Source organism: Onychomys torridus, chromosome 1, assembly GCF_903995425.1.
Source record: "Onychomys torridus chromosome 1, mOncTor1.1, whole genome shotgun sequence".
Classification (NCBI taxonomy): domain Eukaryota; kingdom Metazoa; phylum Chordata; class Mammalia; order Rodentia; family Cricetidae; genus Onychomys; species Onychomys torridus.
This window is the reverse complement of record NC_050443.1, coordinates 117,414,794-117,435,822: the sequence shown is the minus strand read 5'-3', so window position 1 is coordinate 117,435,822 and position 21,029 is coordinate 117,414,794. Positions and strand designations below refer to the sequence as shown.

The window sequence follows — 21,029 nt, the reverse complement described above, 5'->3', positions numbered from 1 at the left end:
GCATCCAGGAGACTCCATGAGAGTTAGGAGGAAAGCCAGTAGACGAGATAAGTGGAGACCAGAGGGGAACACTTGGAGCTGGTTTCTTCAGACAGAGGAGCACCTGAGCCTCGGCTGGGAGGTGGGGGTGGAGCTGCAGGCAGGGGCCACACTGGTCTACCCACAGCACTACAGGGCAACTTCCAGCCTTCTGATACATACCTGCACATGAATGGAAGACTGTGACACGGGGTGTGAGGGAGTAGGGGTGTGGAGTAAGAGGTCAGAGGGCATGAAGTCAGTTGGCAAGGAGCTGGCTGCCCCAGCCCCTTGAGACTCCATCTCTTCTTTACCCCAGGGTCTGAGGATGACCTCACACTCCGCGCTGCACTCTATAGCCTGCTCTTCCACAGCCATGCTGACCAGAATGACTGGGAGATGGGCCTTAAGGTGCTGGATGAGGCTGTCCAGGTGCTGCCGAGAACAGCCCACCGCCTGTGAGTGCCCTTACCCTGAGCACCCCAGGATCCTCTCTGTGGCGCTCCTCAGCTGGGCTTCCCCACTAAAGGGCTTCACCTCCCCAGGAAGAACCAAATACACAAAACCCCAGCTACATCCGTATCTGGTCCCATTCCTGCCAACAGGAACAGTAGGCAGCAGTAGTTCTGTGTGTTGTGTGTGCTGAATGTTTTAATATCTCAGTGGACCCGTCCTTTCCTATTCTTCAGCTTGATTTTCAAACATATGGTCATTGTGAAGGCCAAACTTGGCCAGAACTTTACCATGGAAATTCAGAAGTTCAAGGATGAGAGTGAAGATTATTTGGCACACATGTGGTACCGTCTGGCCCAGAACTCGAGAAACGTCTGTGGGGAGCTCACCTGTTATCAAAATGCTATCCAGGCACTGCAGGTGTGTGTGGCATTCATGTTGGTGATGGTGGGTGGATTTGTTTCTTAGTTACAGAGATAATCATATGAAAAACTTCAGCATTGGGGACTTACTGGGTTAGATCAGAGGAAGCCACTGAGTAGTAAGTCCTGGCTGAGGCTGGACACTCCCTTCTGCTGATTCGCTCCTTAGTCACCCTTCTTGGAAAGGAGAGAGTGGGGAGAGCCCTGAGGCAAATGCCTGGGCTCCCTGGACTGCTGAGCACGCAGGGCTCTGCATGAAGCAGGCTAGGACAGGCAGGTCTTGTCCCCACTACCAAAAAAGCCAATGCAGACATCCCATTCTGAACACTTGAGTGGGAGAGTGCTCTGATTTCTGACTCGATGACAGTGGTTCTCATGAGTGAGGCCCACATAGGGCACCCTGGAGTCCTGAGTGTGGGACCAATGGTGTCCTGGGCCTCAGAATTGAAAGGTTTGAACTGTGAGAAACCACCTTGGAAGGCTGGCCTGTTTCCCAGGCCCTAACATATTCCTGTCATGAAGTCCTGGGTGCTGCAAGGACCAGCTCTCAACAAGGGACCAAGGTCTGTCTCAGGCCATGGCTGTGGCTGCAGAGGCCTGAGACAAACATGAGCGTGCACATGCCATGGCACGCCTGTGGGGGTCAGAAGACAACCTCATGTGTCAGTCCTAACCCTGCACCTTGTTTGAGGCAGGATCTGTTCTCTGCTGTGTATACTGAGGTCGCTGACCCACAAAGCCATCTCCTGTCTTGGCATCCTGTCTTGCTGTGGGCAGGCTGGTATTATAGATGCACACTGTCAGAGGTGGGTTCTGGGCACTCTAAACTCTGCTCCTTACATGTGCACAATAAACACTTTATCCACTGAACCATTTCCCCAGCCCCTTGAATTCTCTCTCTCTCTTTCCTTCCTTCCTTCCCTCCCTCTCTCTTTCTTTTTCCTCCCTCCTTCTCTCCCTCTCTCCCTCCCTCGTTCCTTTCCTTCCCTGCCTCCCTCCCTTCTTTCCTTTGGGACAATACAGTCTATAGTTTATTCTCAAGGCTATCACCACAATCTGTTGTGAACTATTTCATCACCCTGCCCCGCCCCCACACGGTGTCTGTTAGCACTCACTCCCCTCTCCAACCCCTCCTGCAGCCAGGAATCACTGACCCAGGGTGCTGCTCCGGACTGTTCACCGAATGAAATCAGGCACACCATGTGGCTGTCATATCATGGTCCCATACAGTCTGTCCTAATTCTTTCTTGTGACTAATCAATACTCCATAGATGACATACATACTTGTTAGCTGTTTGTCAGGTTCTTACATTGTTTCTTAGAACGTTAGTCTCTGGTGAGTAGGGCTTCTGGGAACTTGCCTGCACAGTGTTTTGTGAACCTGTGTTCTTGGTTCCCTTGAGAATGTACCTAGGAGTGGAACTGATGAGTTACATGGTGACTCCATGTTTAGCTAAAGAGGAGCCACCAGGTTGTGCCCTTGTGGACTGAACTTGTTTCTTAGTATTGCTCATAGCACAAAGTTTTTAATTGTGATGAGGTGTAGTTAGAGTTTTCCCCAGTCAGACAAATTTGTCTGCCACAGAATTGTGCTTACTGAATGGCCGTTGTTGTTCTACTTCTTTAGTATTAACTTCATACTATACTTGCACATGGCTGTGGCTTACGTTTTTAATGTTGTTTATGGCGGCGGCGGCGGTGTTCTCCCCGCCTTCTACTTCCCAGAATTCTCTTCTCTCTTGTCCCGCCTATACTTCCTGTCTGGCCACTGGCCAATCAGAACTTTATTTACACAGAGCGATATCCACAGCACTTCCCCTTTTCTTTTTTTTTTTTAAGGAAGGTTTTAACTTTTACATAGTACAATATAACAAAACAATTATTAAGCAAGAATTACAGTTACAATATTAAAGAAGATATCCTATCTATCTTATATTTGTGAGTCTAAGGTTTTTATATCTAACTTATCTTTTATCATAACTGAGGAAATTATAACTATCTAGTCTTCAATCATATCAAAGACCTCAGAAGGATATAATATTACCTGAGAACTGGGAGAAGGATGTAAGCATTTTTTCGGGATTCTTGCAGGGTAGACAGAGCCAGCTGGCAGCCTGGACAGTCACCTAATGTTCCTATGTAATGTTGGGCCATTTGTCTTCAGCCCACAGGGCTAGAGTCTCTTGGTCACTTTTCTCAGTGTCCTATAGAATGTCTGGCAGTTTCCTCTGTGAAGCAGGAACCTGAAGGACCATTTTGTCAAGCAAAGTTTAGTGGTCATCTTTCTATGGGTCCTGCATGTCCAGGTGATCAAGCAGTCCAGGCAAGAACAGTTTTTTGCCCAAATGGCTATTTTTTGCCAAGGTGAAGATAAACTCCATATGAAGTGTCTTCAATGCCCATCCTCCTCTCTGAAGTAAATCGGTGCTGCCAGGAGCATACATGTCTCACTGTCCAGAAAGTCTAAATCTTAAAAATAGTTTTAAATGCCATATTCTGTAGACCTTTGAAGTGTTTGAAGATTATCTATCTATCTGAAATATTGCTGTGTATACCTAGAAGACTTACCTAACATGGCTACAAGTATGATTATCCTAGATGATTAATTATTAATCTATTTTTAATTATCCATTACAATTTTAAATGAGCTGTACAAACATAATATCTTAAACAAGAGTAGAAATATACACACAGTATAACAAAATTAACTTTAAGTTTGTATCAATAGACTAAAATCTATACCAATGTAAAACATTTTAAATGAGTTGTTGCTCTTTTAGAAGTAAGTTCATTAATCTACCCTTTCATCCTAGCATATCTATATCATATCCCCTTTTATCTTTAGAAAGTTATATTTATAATCAACCTGTTTTAAATAAAATATTGGTTTTTTTTTTCTGTCCCATATCAGAGGGCTCTTCTGATTTGGGACATAAGAATCTCTTAACCTTTTTTTTTAGCAATATGTCTGGGTTTAGAGAAGGAGTGAGCCAATTCCATCTCCAAAGCCAGCTTGATAATTTGGGGAATGTGGGCGTAGTTTCTCTTACTACTTCCTGCTGGAGGGGGGCGCTGTATCTTATAAAGAAAATTTTAGGATTATGGAGTAGTCCATTAGGGTGAACCTCTGAGCCAGTTGCCTTGAAACCATTTTGGATGTTGGATCATCTGGGCCATGACGTCATTGGAGACCTTTTAGGTGGTCTTGGCTGATCAAACCTGATGTATCTTAATCTGGAACAAATCCATAGCCTCTGGCTTTCTGTGGAAACAAAAGCAGAGACTCCTTTTCAAAGCAACATATCCTTATATCCAAATTTTGAAGTCAAGGTACCTTTAAAATTTACATATTTGTTTAACTCAACAGCTTTTATGATGAAATCTTTTTCTGTGGTTAAAAATCCCAATGACAAGACAAACCAGATTTTCTGTGTAATATCCATCTTTATAAGACTGAAGCGCGGCTGTGGCTGCTGGCTCCTCCCACCTCAGCTTCCCAACATGGTGGTGGTACAGTTTACTGTCAGCTCTGGGTCTAGAAGCAGTTCTATCAAAGCAGTACATAGCCCAGAAACTTTTTTTTTAACTAGCAAAGGCTAAATCCACCATGCAGCAGAGTAAAGTGTCGCTTGTAGACTCCTCATTCCCGCCACACGCAGGTCAGACGCACACGCCAGGAACCCGCCATAGAAGCTCAAAACGGCAGGCTGCCGCTAACTTAAGAAAGACAATTAGGAAGCTGTTTTTAGCTCTGTCTTAGAATCTTTTTTTTCAGGTTTTAGGTGGAAACTCTTGCCCCACGTTGGGCGCCATTTGTAGTTAGAGTTTTCCTGCCTGGCCCAGTCAGGACAAATCTCTGTCACCCACCAAAAAAGCACACAGAATCTTATATTGCTTATAAACTGTATGGCCGTGGCAGGCTGCTTGTTATCTACTTCTTCTATCTTAAATTAACCCATTTCTATTAATCTATACTTTGCCACATGGCTCGTGGCTTACCGGTGTCTTTACATGTTGCTTCTCATGGCGGCGGCTGGCGGTGTCTCTCCCCAGCCTTCTACTTCCCAGAATTCTCTTCTCTCTTGTCCCGCCTATACTTCCTGTCTGGCCACTGGCCAATCAGAACTTTATTTACACAGAGCGATATCCACAGCAATGAGGTCAATGTCTATTCCATCTTTTGTCACTTATGTTTATGACATTATATCAGAGAGACCATTTTCCTCCAAGGTCCGGAAGGTGAATTCTTTGTTTTCTTCAGAGAACTCTGTGACTATAGACCTTCTATCCATGGGGCCTGTCCATTCTTAGTTAGTTAATGTATGGGAGGCAGGTCCAGCCTCATTCTTTAGCTGGAGACTCTCTACTCAGCCTTACACCATGTGACAAGAGGATTATCCTTTCCTCCTTAGCCCCTCTATGAGGCACCCATGCTTCCCCAGGCTTGCACAGCTTCTGTCTAAGTCACGGCTCCTATGGCACATTGGGACTCTCTCTTACCTCCAGAAGATGCCTTCTCCCTCCTCTACTGGGATTCAGGTTCCACTGGGCCACCTTAGGCCCTGCACCCTGCCAGGGGTTCACACCCTACCTGTCCCTCAGGACGCTGTAGCACTTTCTCCTCCCAGAAGCTTTGCTCCCCCTTCCTCATGAGGCCTGTTTCCTCTACCGACAACATCCCTGTCTGGATTGCTATGACCCACCTGAGACCATCCCTGCAGCACTTTTTATGTTTCATATTCTTGCTTTGAGCCTCATGCAGGGGTGAGCACGGACTAGCCTCTCACGGGCACTCTTTTCACAGTGAATGAGCAAGAACAGGCAAGCACTCAGGAAAGCTACAGAGTCAGCTCTAGAGGCGAGAGGGCCACGACTCTAGGTCCTGAAAAGTGTGGGGGTGATGCCTTGAGGCTGGGCCAAGGAAGAGGCCTAGAAAGGAAGCGAGTGTGCAGCAGGTCAGCACACTAAAGCTCTGGGCTGTACATGGGCCTCTGATCTTTGAGGCTGGCCTGAATTTTTTCAGTAGTCATGGGCCAAGTGTGTGCCATGCCACATCTTTGGCTGTCGTTTCCCTGACACACCCTCCCACAGGCCCACAATGAGCCATGGAAGCTATTGATAGTTTAGACAAAAGCTGTGCATGCATGAGGAAGAGGGTATGGAGCCCTCAATAGTGTGCATGCATGGGGAAGAAGGTATGGGGTCCTCAATAGAGGCCCTAACCCAAGAACCACCCATTCAAGGCTTCAGATTAGCCAGACTACCTTGCAGTGGGCCCTGCTCAGCATCATCTACGTTGTAATGGAGACTTGGAATAGTGTTAGGAAATACAAGGGCCAGTAGGGCAGGTAGGGCACACTTGCAAAGGACACAGAAGGCCTGGGGGACTTTAACCAAATTCTTGTTTTTCTGCCATACTTCTGTCCATAGCTGGAGCCCTCAGGGAACCTTGGTGGCAAGTCCCATCTTCCTGGCGGGGGACTCCATGGTAATTCGAGGGTGACATGAATCATCAAGTCTTTCGCTGCTATAGGTGGCTTCCCCATGCTAACTAATGGCACATTGACCTGACTAGTCCTTCTCTGTCTTGTCCCAAAGAAGCCAGAGAGCAACTGGCAGAAGGTAGATTACATTGTGGAGTTCAGTGAATGGCTGTATTACAAGCAGTTCCCTATGGAAGAGGTGGTTGACAAACTTGAGTGGGCAATCGAGATTCTGCTGTCCATGAAACCCACTGAAGACGCCCCTGAGCAAGTGCCCAAGGAAGGTGAGGATGATCATGCTGGCTTGTCCTGACCCACACACTGTAGGCCCCATCTAGGCCCAGGACAACAGGACATAGTGGGACTGTTGCTGGTCCACCGTGCCCTCTGGTGTAGACATGCCTTCATTTTTGGCTTACAGTGGTTAGGAGTGGGGGAAAGATACAGAGCGGGAAGGTCCCAGAACGTGTGTGAAGGAGTATCTATAACCCTGTCCACTCAGCATGTAACCCATACAGCTGAATACAGCAGGTCAAACCAGCTAGCAACAAAACAGAACAGGCCAGCCCATGGCCTGTTCTGACTGGTGTAAAGGCTTCAGGACACCAGCTGGGCACCTGCATGGGTAACAAGCCCAAGGCCAGCAGCTCTTTGCTTCCCAGAAAATGGGTCTTTTAGAAAATGACTCCCAGAGTCAGAGAGAGAAGTCTGGGACAAAGGAAAGGCTGAGTAGAAGGTATCCCTGCTGGAGAAACTCCAGTCTAGGGCAGGTAGAAGCACATTACTAGGTACCTGGGGACAGATAGGTTGTTGGGTTACTATCACAGGTCAGGAGGGGAGATACACCAGGGCCTGCAGGAGCCTAAACCTGTTCATGGCCCCAGACTCACTCCCACCATGATGTGCAGGGCAGGCCTCTTCTGCTCAGTCTCCTATAAAGAGTACAGTGTCCTTGCATCTGGAGACAGTCTCCTTGGACCAGTTTCGAAGTGTGAGGCAGTTGGAGGCCCTGGCCCGTGTGCACATCCTTCGGGCCTTAATGATGTCCCCAAGCTCTTCTTCCTATGAAGATGACTGCTTCATGGCCTACAGCTTCCTCCGGCACATCTGGCAGGTAAGGGCAGGCTGGAGATGTGGTGCCAAACAGTGAAAGTCTCCACCAACCCTATCCTCCAACCCCTTGGAGGAGACTCTGAAGGGCTTATTGCTGCTGATTTGTCCCTCTGTAAAGGTCTTTGAGAAGCACGCAGACATTTTTTTTTCTTCACCGTCCACCTCTTCCTCTGTGCACAAAGATGCATTAGCATCTCTCTTGGCCTTGCCACACTCATGTTTTTGAGGCTCCTTGAAGAAGTTGCTCCCCAAACCCACCCCAGCTCTGCTGTCCATCCACCACAAAAACTTGTAGGTCCGGGTCACTGATCAGACTTGCTCTGTGCTGGGAGGCTCCTAGGTTTGACCATGGCTGAGCAACAACACCCTCAGATCTAAGAGCTACCCCTAGCGAGGTGCAGAAATGGGAGATACAGGCCTTACTTTTCATGCTCCCAACTTGTATTTCCTCCCTCCCCCACCAGATTTCCTTGATATCAGGAGGAGAACTAATTGTAGAAAAAACTTTACAAGTAGTTAGTTCACAATTGTTACTGACAAAAAAGGAGAAGGACAAGGAGAAGGAGAAGGACAAGGAGAAGGAGAAGGACAAGGACAAGGAGAAGAAGAAGGAGAAGAAGAAGGAGAAGGAGAAGGAGAAGGAAAAAGACAAGGAGAAAGAGAAGGAGAAGGAAAAGGAGAAGAAGAAGAAGGAAAAGGAGAAGGAGAAGGAGAAGGAAAAGGAGAAGGGGGAAAGAGAAGGAGAAGGAGAAGGAGAAGATCAAGGACATGAAACAGGTGAGTGGTCCACATGGTGTATCCTCACCTGAGGCGGGAGGTGCACGGTAACAGTCATGGAGCCTGAACCCCAACTCCATTGCACCCACGTTGGGGGGTCTTATGATCATCCCATGCCTCAGTTTCCCCTTCTGGAAAACATGCTGTCCCCACTCTGGGCCACCGCTTCCAAACACCGTGCCAGGGGCTAGCAGCCTCTCCTCTCCAGATTGCACCACAGGGACATCCATTTCAGAACGCCATGTTTTATAGGAAACCTTGCTTTTTCTCCATTCACAGATTTCAACCCCGGCTTCCAACAAGCCGCCTGATGACCTCCCCACCAGCACAGAAGAGTGGGCCTCTTACTCCTGCCCTGAGGACCTGCTGTCCGTGTTCAAGCAAGACAGGAGTGACACTACTGTTAACTCCTCAAGTTTCCAGAAGCCGGTGAGTGGAGCCGAGCAGCCAGCCAGAGCTTTGCCACAGGACAAACAAACTCAGCCTCTCTCCTTTAAAGCTACAGCTAACATTTCTATTGCAGATATTACCAAAGAGGGACCTTTGAGACAGGGGTTTCACAGAGAGTGTTAAGAAGGAGCAGCTTTCCACCTTTAGCTACAAAGCTCCCTCTCGTCTACACCCTCTTTCTTCCAAATAGCTGCCAAGAGCTATGAGAAGCCCCAGCCCACTGCATCCATACCCAGGTCCACACACGCAGTCTTGGGACTGCTTCTGCCTGCCGTCATACCTCCACAAACTAGGCAACTATGACCCCAAGAATCACAGTGTCAGCAGAATCATGTGGTCCCTCTGGATGCTTCACCCCACCTTATCTCTATCACCAAGGCCACATAATCTCTCCTTTCTAGCAAATCCAGCACTTGAGAGACCTCCAAGATTCTATATTCAGGGCTACACCTTGGACAGAGCCTCACCCTAGTCAGAGAGCATAAAATCCCTTTAGATGTAAAGTCACATTCAGACGTGCCATGTATTAAGAGTCCATGCTCTTGGGGGTCCATGGTCCAGCCACCTTCTTCTGCCTGGTTGGGGCTTCACAGGGATGGAATTGTTCAGCATATTCCTCTTGGTCAGTACATTAGTGGGGTTTGCTCATGCTGTTTGGGGGTGACCATTTTAGTCCCTTTCAATGCCACAGTGTCTCTTGCAGTGAACAGGCCTTGGTGTGCCTGCCCACTCACCTGCTAATGGACATTGTGTTCACATTCTTACAAATGAAGCATCTGTGAACACTGGTGCCCACATTGCTGGACCACAATGTGGGAAGCTTTCCAATGATGATGAACATTGCTAGTTGTCAAATTGCATCCCAGGAATGCTGTGCTGACTTCCGTCCCTGTCCTTGTTTGGGGTGGGGGGAGCCCCTGCTGCCCCCATTCTTGCCAGCCTGTGCTAGAGTGCATGCAATGGCATCTCCCATGGCTACAGTGATGCTGGCTGCCCTGTCAACCTGTCCTAGCCCTTCTCTTTTGTGATGTCTGTCCAGCACACTGCCATAATTCAGCAAATTTCCTTTTTTTCTTATAGAATTGAAAAAAATCACAGGCCTGTTCTGAGAGGGACACTCTGCCAGTGCTGTACACCCCAAGTCACTTTGTGACTTGCCTTTCCTCCCATGATAGGGTCTTCTGTGTAGAAATAGTAACCTTAGTGTTAGGAAAATTATGAATCTTTTCCTCTATGTCTGGTGCTTCCCTCTTTCCTTTTTAAAAACAACAACACTGTTTGCTTTTCTGAGGTCAGAGATAGCATCCTCCAGTATTCTCCCCCAGGGTACAGACACTCTTCACTGTATAGCCCAGTGTCAAATTTGGATCTAGTCTACCTTACATGATCTATCTGTGTGTATAAGGGGCCAGGAACTAGCCAGCCTTGATACTAATCCTGGACAGTGGGCCAGGCCATGTCTCTGACATACATCTCCTTCCTGTTCTTAGTCCTGGGCTTTTCTATGTCCTGTCCACTATCCAGTTACCAGAAAATCATGTTCAATATCTCATCTAATGTCTCCAGCATCGCATATACCAAGCCCAACACCATAGGAGGCATTAGCTCTTTTTTTTCTAGATACCCAGTTGTATACATATACAAGGAATTCTGCATTTGGTGGAGCATTAGTTTTAATTAGAAGAAAACTAAATGGAATATGAAATTAATGAATTAATGGATGTGTCTCTTGTGTGGATCTTTAACAATACTCTGGTGCTAACAACCACAGCAAAGCAAAACCTGTAATAACAGATAGGGAAGAAGGCACCTCACAACTTGTTAACCATTTGCTGAGTGCTGGGCACTACGCCAGGCAAAGCTGGGTGCATTAGCTAACAGTTCTTGCTGTTGTGACCAAAATACCAAAAAATACTAAAGCAACTTGAAGGAGAAAGCATTTATTTTGGCCCACGGTTTGAGGGTGCAGTCTATCCTTGTGGGGAAGTCCCATCAGCAGGAACTTGAGGCGGCTCATCTCAGTCCATCAGCATTCAGGAAGCAAGGAGCAATAGTTGATCATGCCAAGCTAGCCTCCTCCTTGTTCTGCAGTCCGGGGTCCTAGTCTTGCCCACATATAGTGTGGGTCTTCTCACCTCAATTAACCAAGATAACCCTCTACAAACGATATCCAGAGTCTCTAACCTACTCCAGCTATTCTCTCACAGGCATGCCAACACTCTCTCCTAGGTGATTCTAATCACATCAAGTTGACAATCAATGTTAACCATCACTCTAGGGGACTAGTGTGCTACCCCTGCCTGTGACCACCCCTGCTTGCTATGTGTTTATGCAGACGTACAGTTTGTACTACATAGACCACTTGGCCAAAGCCTTACAAAAGATGTACCTTCACGAGCTCAGCATCCCCATCCTGCAGCTGGCTGTACTGATTGCAGATGTGGTGGTGGAGAGCAAGAGCCTTGCGGACCTCTACCACCTGCGGTTGGTACCTCTCCTTTTCCTGAAGTGCTGAGAGTGACGGGTTGTCCAACAACATAAAAACAAACAGCACCCTAGATCTTCAGTCTGTAGCTGGCTGTGTTTGTAATAAATCCCTAAGACAGCCAGATAATGGAATGGTATCTTTATTGAAGAATTTTGCCTGATCATTAGAGAATACCTTGTTTCAAGGAGACACATGAGGTATTTAAGGATCAAGGGGTATTATATTTCCCACCAAGGGTCTGGAAGGAGAAATGGGGAGAGAGTGGTAAGGAGGGTATGGTGTCAGGGCTCACTCAGGGGAGGAGGGGCACACATAATGCTTGAGTATGTTTGCTTTAAACAAAACCTCACTTGAATTTCCTGCTGGAGGCAACGGCAGGGTTTGGCAGAGCCCATCTGGACACCTGACTATTAACCTCTGGCTATGCCCCCAAATGCAGATGTAGTGAGTAAAATAAGTGAGTGAATGACAGAGAAAATTGCCACCTGAAGTTTCATAGAGTCACCTAGCACACTTAGCTTAAAAAAAAAAAAATTAAAACACCAAAGTGCATTTTTATTTTTTTGGTTTACCAGCTCTGATTAAGTACCCCAAATCCAGCATCACTTCCTTTGGAGGTGACAGCACCCTGAGTGATGGTGACCCTTCCCTCCCTGCCTTTCCCCTCAGACTTTTACAGGTGTGTTCCGACCTGAGGCTGCACTACGCAGCGGCTTACCATGAAGAGGTGGTTGGACAGGCGTACATTGGGGACATGGAGCAGGCCAGGTGTGTACAGTGCTTGCCCCCGAGTGTTGGTCTCCCCTTTTGAGCCATATGCAATCCAGTCTGTTAAGGACAGTGCTGAGGAAACTCTAGCCCTGGGCCGTGGTTCCTCTCAGCACCAGGCCCATTATGGCTACTGGATCCTCAGTCTGGACTTGGAGGTCCTGAGGGCAATTTCTAGGCAGCTGTACCTGGGAGGGCAGTGCATAGAAAAATGTGTGAGTCTCCTCCATGGCTTTCATGACAGGTTGTGGGGACTGCTGAGCTGTGGGTGCTCAGCAGAGGAAAGGGAAGAAGGGTTGGCAGGACAAGATGGGGAAAGACTGTCCTTCACCAGTCCCAGGCTCCTCCCACGGTGTGCCAGGAGTGATGGCACTAAGTGATGGTTCTGGTTCTTGGGGTTACGCTGAAGCACTTGTGGCTGGCTGGTAGCAGGCTGCCCAACAGTTCAATGAGCCAATTACAGATTCTGTGGCAATCCTTTCCAGACTTAGAGACCGCCTAGGAATATGTAAGAAGGTATACATAGTCATATTATTGTTAATTGTTGCAACATGGCTCGCCCCTCCCCATATAAATTATATGATCATTGTTCAAATTTTAGAAAACAGGTAAGGAAGAGAATAGACGTCACTACGGGCCCCATCCCTTGGCAGTAATCCCCTCTGGGGTTTTGCCGTTGTACACCAGATCAGTTATGAAACTGTAATTCTGCTGCATACACTTTTTCACTCTGCAGCCATTGGCAACCAATGTCTGTCTACAAAATCATTTCCATGCTGTTAGCACAGTCATTTACCTGTCCATCTCTGCACTGACTGGGAGAGTGTTTGCTGAGTCCTCCCTGCCCTCAGATGGGGTCCAGAAATGCAGTTGTCAAGCCTGGGAGAGATGCCTGCCTCTTCCTGCTCTTGGGTTCACTCCGAGCACTCAAGCACTGGCTGTGCGGTGTGGGAGGCACAGCAGGTGGGCTGCAGAGGAAGGAGGTAGACTGAGACTGACAGGAAGGGCTGGTGCCAGTGGTGGTACCAGGGCTGGGGATACAGAGGCCTCAGTTCCAAGTGCATGCAGTTGGGGAGTCCGGGACAGCTGGATGAGCAAGACTTTTGGGGATCTGTGAAGTGACATCATAGGGTGGAAGTGTTGGATGCCCTGATGGAAAGAACCCATGTGTGATGGAGAATTTGGCCAGACTGGCTTGAACGCTGTAATGCACTGGCCCACCTCCCAATGGACAACTCTGGATGTAGTGTGGTGGGTGACTCTTGTCTTGGGTAAGTAGCAAGGGAGAAGGGGCCACCCTGCTGCTCTGTAGGAAACCCTGAACACTAAGTGGTTTTTGTCCTTTTGGAGGGGTTCCAGAGGCAGGTCTGATCTACATACATTAAGCTTGAGAAGCTCATTAAACTACACGTCAACTTGTCAGTTGCAGAGAGAACAGGTGGCTGGTGTGGTTCTGGAATCCAGACAGCTGCCCAACTGGAGACTGTTCTGGCTTTTGTAGACATGTGTTGTCTTAGTTAGGGTTTCTATTGCTGTGAAGAGACACCATGACTGTGGCAACTCCTATAAAGGAAAACATTTAATTGAGGTGGCTCACTTGCAGTTTCAGAGGCTTAGTCCATTATCATCATGGCAGGGAGCATGGTGGTGCGCAGGCAGACATGGTGCTAGAGAAATGGCCGAATGTCCTACATCTTGCAGGCAACAAAAAGTCAACTACAGTCACACTGAGGGATGCTCCCACAGTGGCACACTTCTTCCAACAAGGCCAAACCTCCTAATAGTGCCACCCCCTTTGGGGGCCATTTTCTTTCAAACTACTGCATATGTGAATCGTGGCTTCTCCTAGCTGTGTTAGCTTGTGTTTCTTTGACTGTAAATGAAACTGACCATTGTCACCAGCCATTGCAATTCTTCTGATGCATGATGCTATTTCTCTTCAATTAGCTGCAGAAAAGAGATCACATTTAAAAAAGAGAAGAACAAGGAGCCCGTGATAGAAGACAGCCCACTAACCCTACATGAGCAGCTGGCTCCGTCCCACTCTGTGGAGGTGAAGCCATTGATAGCCCAAGACAAGGTAGGTTGGCCCTGCCATGGTGGGATCCAGAACCCAGGGGTAACACTGACTTAGCCTGGCTTTACCACAGTGGAATCTGAAACCCAGAGATGACATTGACTTGGTTGTAGTGTAGGGTTGCCCTAACAGTCAGCAAGCCGCTGTTGATTTCTAGAGTGCCTACTGAATACACTCCTAGGCATGGTTTTATGGGAAACTTGGAGACCTGACCAAGTTTGTTCTACCCTGGGACCCTGAATTTCCTCAGGGAAGGCAAAAATTATATGTAAAACAGATCACCTGGAGCCTGAGCAGCAACTTAAATCATCAGCAGGCTAGAGATATAGTGTAGTTGCTTATCTAAAATGTTTAAGGCCCTGGGCTCAGGCAAGGGGAGGTAAAATGAGGGAGGCTCCCTGTGGAGCCAAGTACATCTAAGGGGGTCTTGGCTAGACTCTTGAAGCTCCTGCTGTCTTATCACCGACTGACTGTCCCCTACAGTCCATATACAGGGGAAAAAGTCATCCCAAAGAACCTTGGTTCCTCAGAGTGCCAACTCTGTGAGCCTGTTAAAGTCAGCATTTGGGGTGTGGTAGAAAGTGCCCAACATGGGGTTTGTTTTGTGACCTGAACTCAGAAAAATTTGGGTCAAGGACTCAGTGACCCATCCACAATGGGGCTAGGGATGCTGAAGGGTTAAACAGGAAAAAGAGAGAAAAGCACAGCCATGTACCAGGCAGCCCTGGAGGTCTCACAACTGCTTCCTAGCTAGGCTCACAGAGGGGGAAGCAAGCCCGCCAAGCCAGGCAGCTCAGCAGCTGCTCCAATAGGTAGTGGGAGAGTAGAAGTGGTAAATAAGGAGAGACAAGGGTCCCCAAGGCCTGGGGTGTTGGGAAGCCTTACTGGTCAGAGGTTGCAGTCTATCATGGCCTGGTAGCTCTCTCCAAGCTCAGAAGCATGGAGGACTGCCCCCCCACCCCAGCGAGACTTCCTGTTCTCTACCTGCTCTTATTTGGAGATGGTCTCTTGGTCCAGAAGCCTGACCTTATATGAAAGCTGTCCCTAAGCTTAGATGCCTGATTTGTCTCTAGTGTGTGTCCTTTGGCATAGTTCCCTCCTAGAGCTCTCCCCATATAGTAATTAGACATCATGCTAGGGCCTTTACAAGAGGGCCGTGCTTCCACATGTGATAACTAAGGACTGTTCTAGGAGCTTTATGATAGGAACATGCTGTTTATTGCAAATTAGGTGATTCCTTAGCTATCGTCCCCAATCCTATATATTCCCCATACTCTGGAATAAAACTGAGCTGACTCACTAAAGCTGCCTCCCAGAGAGCTATCTCCATTGATCCACAAGCCTTCCGACCCTGTTCATTGGCTTCTGCTCCCTCCCCACTCACAACTGATGATCCCTGAGGGAGAAGGAGAATCACATCTGGGTGTATCAGAAGCTAGACAAGCAGAAGCCAAAGGCCTGAGGTTCTGAGTAGGGCACGCTGGGGATGTCCCTGTGGCAGTGCATCCTGAGGCACACTGGCTTCACAGAGTGTTTCTGCTTCTAAGCCAGAGCATACCACGCGACACAGACTGGGGGGTGGGGGGAGTGTCTTAGGGCCATGGTGTCTCGCAGATTTTGAAGATAAATGGAGAGACTGGCAAGGGCCTGGATGGGACATCCTACCCCCAGCTGTGGATGCTCAAAGGGGAGGTCCTACTGGAGTTGGAACTGTACCAACCAGCACGGCTGCTCTTGTCAGAGGCCCAACAGACTTTCCAGGTAATACACCTTACCTATCTCCACTGTAGCCATCTTGACCGGGGCCTGAACTCTTCAGATGTATTCTTACTCCTCATCTAAGGACTTTAGGGACACCTGGCTTCTCAGAGTCTCCACTGAGTCCCCAAAAAAGGCTTGAGTTAGCATCCTTCCACAGAGCACTGGCTTGGGAGCATTGCCTGTTCTTCTCTGAGGAGGTGCCTACTAGAGGAACCTGTGTCCAGACCAGTGCCCACTCACTCCCTAGATTGGCCCTTTGGGTCTCAAGTCCCAAACTACACCTGGCAGGGCTTTTCTATTCTGGACTCTGTCCCCGGTGAACAGCTGACCTTGAACAGTCTGGATTGGAGAAGCTGTTTGTGTTGTCTGTTCTAATGATGCCATTCTCCCAAGTTATAATCTCCACAACTCCTCCATACCCCTGTGGACAGACCTAGAATTGCTTTCAGTTGGGGCATGAGGCCAAGAATCTGACACAACCAGCCTGTGGCTTGTTCTGAAGAATTCAAGGAAAAGATGGAGATTCAACAATGATGGAAAAATTCAGTGTCACCAGGAAGCTGTAAGCTCAGGCCTTGGTCCACACAGTGAGAGCAGAGGTGCAGGTACCAGAGAGGGAACAGGTATGTAAGTAGCAGGGTTAGGACAGATGTGCAGGTGCTGGGGCAGGGCAACAGCTGTGCAGATGTCAGGGATAAGACAGATGTTCAGGTGCCAGAGATGAGGCAGATGCACAGGTATAGAGAAGAGGACATGTGTGAAGGTATTGGAAGGGGAAGAGATGTGCAGGTATCAAAGAAGGGACAGGCAAGGAGACAGCAGGGGAGGAAAAGATGTAGATGAACAAGGAGGGAGCAAGTATATGGTCATAGTGAGCAGACAGATGTTCAGGTACCAGGGAAGGACTATCCTAGTTAGGGTTTCTGCTGCTTCAGTGAAACACCATGACCAAAACACAATGACCAAAATGCAAGTTGGGGAGTAAAAGCTTTATTTGACTTACACTTCCATATTGCTGTTCATCACAGAAGGAAGTCAAGACAGGAGCTCACACATAGCAGGAACCTGGAGGCCGGAGCTGATGCAGAGGCCATGGAGGGGTGCTGCTTACTGGCTTGCTCCCCCATGGCTTGCTCAGCCTGCTTTCTTATAGAACTCAGGACCACCAGCCCAAGGATGACAGTACCCACAATGGGCTGGGCCCTCCCCCATCAGTCAGTAATTAAGAAAATGCCTCACAGCCAGATCTTATGGAGGCATTTTCTCAATTGAGGTTCCCTCCTTTCAGATAACTCTAGTTTATATGTCAAGTTGACAAAAACTAGCTGCATGGGACAGGTGTACACATTTCAGAAAGGACAGGTGCTGTGTTGGTGTATTAGCGAGGGGACAGGTATGTACACAGAGTTGAGACAACCTGTCCCAGAAGTGACTGAGCTGACATCTATAGGCCTGTGAGCAGACAGGCAGGCTGTACTCTGTTCACTCAGTACTCTGCCATCAACTGTGGTGGCCCTGGCAACCTACATCTGTACCTGGCTTCCTCCTCCTCTTCACCTCACCCATAACTCACTGCAGCCAGGCATAGATAACATGGCTAATGTTCCAGTTCAGGGGCAGAGCTAATGTGGATTGCAGCTCTGCTTCTTCTGGTACTCCCCATGACCTCAGCTCCATCTCTTGTGGGGTTATGTCCTTCATCCTCATCACCTGAGCTTACTTGTCATCCTAGGGTGCCTCTTCTAGGGCATCTGAAGGGACTCTCTCCCTTCTTACTCTCAATTTTTAACACCCAGGCTTGGGTGCCAGGACCCCATGCAACCTTGCCCCTATTCTCTAACTCTTCTCCCACCATCCTCTTCCTCCCAGCTAATAGTCCTTTTCTGTGTAAAGGGCTTTGCTTAACCTGTGCCCAGCCTCCAGCCTCACTCATCCCCAGGATCTGTCTACTGGGAACCTAGCCTTGGTTGAAGCTGATCTTACTTGTGTGCTAGCCTGGTTATCTGGTCCCCTGCCTCTCGTGCCTTGGAGCTCAGCACCTCCTGACAGGATCTGGTACAGAATCTAGAAGAAGACCTCCCCTTCTACCCCCAGACAGCCAGGTTGTCCTGGATTTGGAGTCCACAATACCCTCTCACCAGTGTAGGAAGCTCAGGGCACAGAATCCAGGTAGGACATGTGTTGGGTAGGATTGCAGACTCCTGGTCCAGTTCATCCCATTGGCCAATGATATCTGAATATGTGGAATGATCCTATGAGCCACCCTGCCAGGGATGGATGCTCACACCATTCCCAGAACTTGCCTATGTCTGCTCCATGTCATGGGGCACTCATAGCACCCCACATCTCAGCAGAGTTTGTGAGAGCGGCCTATCTGTCTCTATCTGAGCAGACTCATGGTGTCACATTTTCCCAGAGAGCAATGTCATGCACCTTCCCCTCTGAGGGCAGTAGTGTCCAGTGCCATGGGAGTCTGCTCCTTCCCTTGGTTTTTAACATAAATCGCATTATTTGCCCTGGCATTTGCTACATGGCTGCCCAGAATAGCTGAGGATGGATGCTGTGAGCTGCTGGAACGCTCTGGGCACCAAGTAATATCTGTGTGTAGACTTACCCTTAGGCCTTGACCCCAGGAAATCCTCTGCAAAGAGAGAGATCAGTCCCAGCAAGAACCTGGGAAGACTAAGAGGCTGGCCTTGTACTGCCTAGACAGGTCACCACATACCCTCCTCCAAAGAACACCCTCTGGCCCACATTCAGGCCTGAATTTCCTCAGCGAGAACTACCACGAGTTGTCTGTTGATGACCTGACCCAGCTGATGGAACTACAGTGTGAGAAGTCTGTGCATGCTGTCTTAGTTAGGATTTCTATTGCTGTAATGAGACACCATGACTAAAACAACTTGAGGAGGAAAGGGTTTATTTGGCTTATACTTCGATATCACTGTTCATCAAAGGAAGTCAGGACAGGAACTCAAAAAGGGCAGGAACATGGAGGCAAGAACTGATGCACAGGCCGTGGAGGGATGCTACTTACTGGCTTGCTTAGCCTGCTTTCTTATAGAACCCAGGACCACCAGTCCAGGGGTGGCCCCATCCACAATGGACTGGGCGCTCCCATATCAGTCACTAATTAAGAATAAATACATAGCCAGGTGTGGTGGTGCACATCTTTAATCCCATCACTCAGGAAGCAGAGGCAGGCAGATCTCAGTGAGTTCAAGGCCAGCCTGAACTACAAAGGGAGTTCCAGGACAGCTAGGGCTGTTATACAGAGAAATCCTGTCTCGAAAAAGAAAAACAAAAGAAAAAGAAGAAAGAAAAAGAAAATGCCCTACAGGGCTTGTACATAGCCTAATTTTATGGAGACGTTTTCTCAACTGAGGCTCCCTCCCGCCAGATGCCTTTAGCTTGTGTCAAGTTGACATATAGCTATCATACATGGAAAAGCTGAGTCTAACTGTAGCCTCCATAGGGAAAAGGCTGCCAACCTCAGGCAGTAGGGCAGAAAGAAGCTGCCAGTATGACCAAAATCCTGCACAGGCTGGCTCCTGTGGCTCCCAGGGCATACTTTCCACTCCTAAAGGACTATCACTCCCAACTTGTGTGTAGTTGGAGAGCTTCTCTCCAGGTTCCACCAAGCCCCCATGTATAAAATAATCATACAGACACTTATATTATTTAAACTGCTTGGCCATTAGCTCAGACCTACCATTGTCTAGCTCTTACTCTTATATTTAGTCCATTTCTGTTAGTCTATACTTTGCCACATGGCTTGTGGCTTACTGGTGTCTTTACATGTTGCTTGTCCTGGTGGCGGCTGGCAGTCTCTTCCCAGCCTTCCTGTTCCCAGCCTTCCCCTCTTCCTTGTCCCGCCTACCCTATCCTTCCTGCCTGGCTACTAGCCAATCAGCACTTTATTTATACAGAGTGATATCCACAGCACTTGTGGCTATGCCAAGCTGAGTGGAGCTGCCCATCTGTCTATCGAGTATTGTCTCTTCCTGTTTTTAGGAGCTAGGCGATATCTGCGCAGAAGCACAGTGCCTGTTGCTGCTAGCACAGCTGGCCAACAAGGAAAAGAACCATGGACAAGCTATGCTCATGATTGAGAGGGCCCAGCAGCTAGGCGGAGCTGAGGAGTTCTGGTACAATTCAACCTTGGCTCTGGCTGAGGCCATCTTATCCTCTGAAGATGATAGAAAAGAATTCCAAGTGAGTTGGGGTGGCCAGTGGACAATGTGGGGTGCATGGAAGAGGGTATGTGCTGAGGTTTTGTCCCCAGGCCCTGCTGAGTGACATGGAGACCTGCTATCATCATGTTTAGGTTTTCAAACTGTTTCAGAAACTCATAAATACATTCAAGATTCTCCAGAACGAAAGGCCAAACCGAGTATCCCTACTGGAATACTTCATCATGGAGCTAGAGGCCAGGTAATGATTCCTAGTCTACCAAAGCTGTGGCTACTTCCCCCATACATTCCCTCTCATGCTGTATGTGCCAAACCCAGGAAGGCTCAGACCCAGTGGAACCGTGCATACTTTCCCTGCTCTGCTCTGTGTGCCCCACGTGCCCTCAGGCTCCTCTGAGGAGCAGGCCTTCCTTCTACTGTGTGCCTCAGAGGAGTCATGGCTTCCTCCCAGACAACCCGCATTTCCACCGTGTCTTTCCTATGGTTCCTGGAGCCTCTGGACTCTGCCCCTTTTTGGGGAGCTGTCAGGGAACCTCTCTTCTTCCACACACACCAGTACAGACTTCAAATCACATCACAGGTCCTTTTCCAGGACTCCTCTGAGCTCATTGACCACAGATGCAGGGATCCTTGCCTTGTTTCTGGTCTGATTCCTCTCTGGAAAGTGCTGTGAGCAGTGACCCACCAATTGGTCCTGATGTGAGTCTGTAAGCAGTCTCATATCAGCATGGTTTTCTGTTTTCCAGGGGTAAATCTGGTGCCTAGGTAGGATTACTAGATTCTAACTTCATTGATCCAGGGCCAGGGCTGCATGATGTCCATCTTGGTGGAAAAAGGCTCATTGGTATTTGATTCAGTGTCCCTAGGTAGACACTGGGCAGAAAGAGGGTTGCTGTGGTCTTGGGCTTTTGAATATGGAGGGGAAACTTCAGTCCCCACTATATTGAGGAGATTTCTGTCCAGCAGGTGTGTGACACTTCAAATCCAACTTGCCTGCAACTTTGTTGATGGAGAACTTCTTGAGTA

The 21,029-nt window shown here is 48.4% G+C and overlaps 1 protein-coding gene across 1 annotated transcript in view; it reads left to right on the top strand.

Annotated features, from left to right (window-relative positions):
• Positions 1-21,029, top strand: part of Cfap46 (cilia and flagella associated protein 46) — an 89,612-nt gene that overhangs the window by 38,410 nt on the left and 30,173 nt on the right. The window contains 14 exon segments of the mRNA XM_036177633.1: positions 338-476; positions 708-891; positions 6,492-6,660; positions 7,285-7,490; positions 7,954-8,216; positions 8,218-8,266; positions 8,546-8,695; positions 11,052-11,200; positions 11,874-11,972; positions 13,920-14,052; positions 15,664-15,810; positions 19,825-20,025; positions 20,138-20,244; positions 20,970-21,029. The exon segment at positions 20,970-21,029 is cut by the window's right edge and continues 117 nt beyond it. Coding sequence (XP_036033526.1) covers positions 338-476; positions 708-891; positions 6,492-6,660; positions 7,285-7,490; positions 7,954-8,216; positions 8,218-8,266; positions 8,546-8,695; positions 11,052-11,200; positions 11,874-11,972; positions 13,920-14,052; positions 15,664-15,810; positions 19,825-20,025; positions 20,138-20,244; positions 20,970-21,029 — 2,056 coding nt within the window.